A 6,000-nucleotide genomic window follows, 5' to 3' on the forward strand; every position below is an offset into this window, starting at 1 on the left:
GAAGTGTAACCTGTATATGACGCTTATTAGACCGGTTGTTCTCTACGGGCACGAGACATGGATATTGCTCGAGGAGGACCTGCGTACACTCGGAGTATTCGAGAGACGAGTGTTAAGAACCATCTTTGGCGGCGTACAGGAGAACGGAATGTGGAGGCGAAGGATGAACCACGAGCTCGCGCGACTCTACGGCGAACCCAGTATCCAGAAGGTGGTGAAGGCTGGCCGGATACGCTGGGCGGGACATGTTGCGAGAATGCCGGATGACTGTCCTACAAAACAGGTGTTCGCCACGAATCCGGTAGGAACAAGACGAGCAGGGGCGCAACGAGCGAGGTGGTTAGACCAAGTGGAGCGTGATCTGGCGAACGTGGGGTGCCCGAGAAATTGGAGAACGGTTGCCATGGACCGAGTGAATTTTAGGAATTATGTTCGTCAAGTTATGTCGTAAGACGGAATACTATGTAAAAAAAAAAAATAATTCAAAGCCAATCATCTCGCGATAGGGTGAACCAAATTTCAAAATTTGAGATGCATTAGAATCCTTATTCTATAATTCTCAAAACAAAATCAAAAAAATTTGTGCAAAAATTTAAGAATGTACTATTAATTAATAAAATAGACACTTAAGTTATCGTCCAAAAGTTTGGGATCACCCCTCAGTATGGTGTATCGGCCAAGAACATGAAAATTTATCTCATTCATATCTTTCTCATCTAACATCGAATTGCAGATCTGATGGCTGCATTTGAAAGCTTAGGAATTGTTGTTTTTTTTTCATAAATTCATAAAAAAAATTATATTTTAAAGTGATAACCATAAAAAAATTACCTGAAATTGATTGTTTTTTGAAAATTCACACTTATGATTGTGAATTTTTTATGGTTATGGATTCAAAATATAATTTTTTAATGAATTCATGAAAAAACAACAATTCCTAAGCTTTCAAATGCACTCTCCAGATCTGCAATACGATGTTAGATGAGAAAGATATGAATGAGATAAATTTGCATATTTTTAAAAGAATGATCCCAAACTTTAAGCCGATACACCATACTGAGGGTGATCCCAAACTTTTGGACGATAACTTAAGTGTCTATTTTATTAATTAATAGTACATTCTTAAATTTTTGCAAAAATTTTTTTGATTGTGTTATAAGAAGTATAGAATAAGGATACTAATGCAACTCAAATTTTGAAATTTGGTTCACCCTATCGCGAGATGATGGGCTTTGAATATTGAGTACGAGTTTTTGAAAATGTTCTAACTTTAGTTTAAATTTTAGGTGCAAAACTAAAACATTATTTATGAGAAAAATACCTCCGAAATAGCTATTGCTCATTGTCTTTCAAATGAGATCAGAAGATTTGCAATATGTCCTAAGACGGCTGAGATATGAACGATCAAAATTTGCATGTTTTTTTAGCGGGTGATCCCAAACAGCCGGCAGGCCGGCAGTGTACATCAGCTGTCTGGTACCCCTACTACCAGAACGGTGTCGATCGGCTCGAGGCTATTCAGCAGCGATTCTTGCGATACACCCTTAGACACTTAAACTGGCAAGACCCTTTCCGCTTGCCAAGCTGTGAAAATCGATGCCGCCTCATAGGTATTGATACCCTTCAAGCTTGCAGACGTGCAACACGCGTCTCATTCGTCGCCGATCTGCTGACATCGCGAATCGTCTGTCTCACGCTACTGGAAGCTAGTCCGCTTAGTGTACCTACAACTCCGTGGTCTTAGTAATCAGGATCTTCAATTGTTCATTCCCATTCGAATGAACATTTACGGACCCAACAGCTCCCTCGTCGGTGCAATGAAATCGTTCAACCGTTTTTCGGAGCATTTTGACTTCGACGTTTCCAGGGATGTTTTCCGTATAAATAGTGATAAGGGTCCTGAACCCCATAGTTAGAGTAAACTGTTTTGTTTTTTAATTTTTATTTCAAGAAATTATTAAGACCGATATGTGATCTGTTGATCAGAAATAAATAACAAATTTGATCCAACATCAAATAAATAACTTCTGCACCCTATTAAGGGCTTTACATGAAAAAGGAGTTAACCCAGCTTTTTCCTCAAAATTGTTTACATCATTGCATTGTGAACCAAACATCTCATACTGTGGTAAGCAGATACACTGCAGTTGCAATTATTCTGAGGAGATACAAACATAAACATATCTACCAGAATACTCATTGAGAGAAGGGTACTTGCCTGGTCAGGTTTAGATGATAATGTCTATACCTAGTAACAAATACTTAATAGCTTAATAGAAAGCAATTGAATATTTCCTCAACTTTCAACAGTTTTAATTTGATGTGTATGATCATGCTTGGCATCGCTCCTCAGATTTGCCCGTTCAGAGTAAGAGCGTGTATTTTTTTCGCTGTGCTCTTCCCAAACGGAGAATCTTTAAAAAATGCTCAGTTACCTCCAGAGCGACCAAGCGTCCACCCAAGTGTGGGCAAGAGAAGCAAGCAAACTGATGAAGTGCGTTCTCGGTGCAGATAAATTCGTTCGCACTCAGACGAAAGAGAAGGTTTGTCTTCATCGGTTGCGTCTGGATCGATGTTTCGAAGTGCGTCAGAATTTACAATGCAGAACATAAATCTAACGGAACTCAATTAATAACGCCAAAGGTAGTCAAGATAGAATGCTGGTGTCTTCGACAACTTTGCTCTGTATAATAAAGCGCATATTTTGATATGAAATATAAAGATTAGAGGTCCACCAATAGCGAGATATAAATCATAACTTTCTTGTTTAGCATTTTGGAGCTTAAGTTTCTTCTACAAAGTTATTTATCTCAATAAAACACACAACTTTGCTTAAAATGTCAAAGTTCTACAATCTTAACCCAAGGAGATACGGTTTAATTTTTTTAAAATACTTGAAAAATGCTTTACAAAAAGTTATTGTTATTATCGCGCTATTTTTGAATCTCTCGACTTTAAATTTTATTTCAAAATATGCGAATTAACAACTTAGCACAAAACACCTATCTTTCAATTCCTGAGCGAGTTCCTCTAGATTGATGTTCTGCACCAGGACCAATGATTAGCTACGAAAGCTTTCTTTGATCGAAAAATATCAAAAGACAAAGATTTTTTTGATAATTTTAGTAAATGTTACTTAGCGAATTGCTGCTTTTGTAAATTAATGCTACCCACGTACGATATTAAAAGTACATAAACCTAAGTTTACAGCAATTTGCAGATGCCCGAATATTGTAAGAAAACTACTTGGATTTTGTCCAGTTTCATCCACATTATTTGGAAAATGAAGCAAGAAAATCGAATTCAGTTAAAAATTGTTTGTCAAAAATTGGATTTGTGAAAGTTTGTTTCATCAAAAATCAAACCAAAACTTTCCTTCGTATGCTTTAAACATAAATTTAACACTGCTGATGTGTTGCGACAAAAAAAAATGTAAGTCGTTTTTCTTCATCAAATAAATGTCTGGAATTTCTTCAGATTTTTCCGGATATTGCTCGGTTTACACCATATTTTTCAAATAATTTGCCAGGCAGTGCCCGGCCCGGCTACGTACAAAAATAGTTCATACATAAACCTACATTGGACCTCTTCGACTGATGCACTGTTCCACACTGCATAGCGGCTTTTTTGAAGAAAACATTCCTGCATTGAAATCTTTCTGGCTTGATACACTGAGCTACTCAGCAGCGTCGCTAGAGCACAATTTTCTAGCCAGCTCCTTCTCTTTTCTTTAGAGCGAGCGACGTCCACCCGACCGTCAGAGAAACCATAATCGGGCGCACTCGGCAAAAAGATTTGTGAACGTTGATCGGCTGAGCAGTGCACTCGGAAACCGAAATGATAAAAGTGTAATTCGTTCTCTGCTCTGTTCTGTTTGCGAGGAGTTGGACAAGCATGTAGTATGATAATAACTGATACTTACCTTTGTTAACCTTATTTCAATATCTATCACTGTTTCCACCGGTGACAATAAATCACACTTAAAAACAACACCTGGCTTAATAATGCAATATTTTGTTTTAATTTCTGATTTATTATTGTACCACATTCCATCTGATTTTTTCCGCGAAACAGATGACGCGAGAAATCCAATTGACAGTATGTGCACTAAACCGACTGGAATTTGATGTTTTAAAGTATCAAATGTAGTTTTGTTTGGATTTTGACTTGTTTGTAGTCTAGTTTATTCAAAGAGAGCAATGAAATTTTGCACATTTTTTATTTGACCCAGAAGGAATGATATACCATTCGATTCTTTAAAAAAATGTCTAATTCAAGCCGGTCTAGCGTGTACATCAGTGCTCACACGAGGTACGAGAAAATTTATGTTCGGGTCGATAGTTGCATTATGATGAAACAAATCGCTCAATGAGCAGAATGGCCATTCAAATAGCATTCCGACAATTGTACGTTTTTTCCGACCAATCGATCTTTAATGTTGCATTATCTGAACCACCTGAACCAGATCCGCTGCCACGCCAATCGATGCAAAAGTAATCAATTTAATTCCCACATTGTTTTGCCCACCCCGAGGTCTCTGTGGGTGGATGACGATGCATTCCTCGACACTTTTTTATTTTTCTATTTTCCAACCAATTCTAACCCGTTCTTTCTCTGGTGTCTTTCTGTTTTTTTCCATCTCTGCATTCTATTTCTGCAGGCGAACACCCGGAAGCGATGCAACATGGCGGCCAACTCCGGATAGGTGATCCGTTGCACGTGTTTGTCTTTGTCATCATCACTCTGTTCCTGGGCGGTCGATGAAGCTGGATGGGGTGGATGGCTGTAGCAGTTTACGATTGGTTTTTTTTTTCTGAATTATGTTTTCCTAGTATTAGTAGTAGGTATTGGAAAGTGATAGGGAAGACTAGCTACGACATGTCTCCGACGATACCGGAATCGATTCACACCGGTACAACAGAGAGACAGAGAGTCCGGACCCCGACTGATTACCCTCGAACGAGATGCGCCACCCAGGAAACAGAAGCAGCAACATCACTGGATTGAACTACAATAAGGAGGACAATGACGGAGAACGATGGCAGACCGGCATTCGATGATGGGGACACTTTCGCAATAACGAGAACACCGGGAAAGGTGAAACAGAGAGAAGTAGTTGTTGGGAAATCGTGATCCTGGATGGAAATTGCATTAACAGCAATGCACTCCTGTGTAGCTTATCCTGGTCCCGGCTTCCCGGAACGGAAAGGATGATTATGTTTATCGCAAATCAGCCATTCAAGCGGGGAGGAGCATTTGAGGGAACTGAAGGGGTTCGATGGCAGTAATGAAATGGTCGCACGCTCGCTCGCCTGTGTTCTAGATTAATCGCTGGTAGAAATGATGATGAGACGAGACGGGACGGGAAGCTATTTTGATTATGTTTAATTTAGTCTCTGGTATTATCGGAAACGATTTGGAGCCGGCGTTATCCAGGGAGATGAATCGAATAAGCACGACATGTTATATCATTTGATTGGACGGATGTGATAAATTTGCATGCCGGTAAAAAGCTTGCTTTAGAAATTCTTGGAATTTAAACTTTCAATTTCGAATAACTTTTTCCGCATATCTCAAAACTTGTTTCAAATTTGTGTTTGTGTTCAAATAATATATGATACAGGAACTGAAACTCAGTCCTTTTAGATCAACTGCAACGGTACTGACGTAGACATTGGTTTAGGTATACCAGTTTTAGCATAATTTAAAGTTTTGTAACCGACTAAAACATGCACTTCTTATATGAAAGCAAATTTAAAACGGATAATTGAGAACAAAATACCCAATCTATTAGAAAAATTCTTCTTCTTGAATATTATTTTTGACAGAACCTTCATTTTAATAATTCTACCAGGATTACATCACCTTAACCCTCATCCGCATTAGATTTCATTACCCTTATCAGCACTAGGAGTGTCAATTTGACACTCCAAGCTAAAATCGCTATAACTCTTTTTATATCTAACCGATTACAATGAAACTTATATCACTAGAAACCTT

At 38.5% G+C, this 6,000-nt stretch overlaps 1 protein-coding gene across 1 annotated transcript in view; it reads left to right on the plus strand.

Annotated features, from left to right (window-relative positions):
* Positions 1-5,567, plus strand: part of LOC129748279 (zwei Ig domain protein zig-8-like) — a 140,594-nt gene extending 135,027 nt beyond the window's left edge. The window contains exon 7 of the mRNA XM_055742816.1: positions 4,661-5,567. Within this exon, the coding sequence (XP_055598791.1) occupies positions 4,661-4,764 (104 nt within the window). The 3' untranslated portion in view covers positions 4,765-5,567. The remainder of the gene's footprint in view (positions 1-4,660) is intronic.
* The last annotated feature ends 433 nt before the right edge of the window (positions 5,568-6,000 follow it).

The sequence above is a fragment of the Uranotaenia lowii genome, chromosome 2 (genome assembly GCF_029784155.1).
Source record: "Uranotaenia lowii strain MFRU-FL chromosome 2, ASM2978415v1, whole genome shotgun sequence".
NCBI lineage: Eukaryota > Metazoa > Arthropoda > Insecta > Diptera > Culicidae > Uranotaenia > Uranotaenia lowii.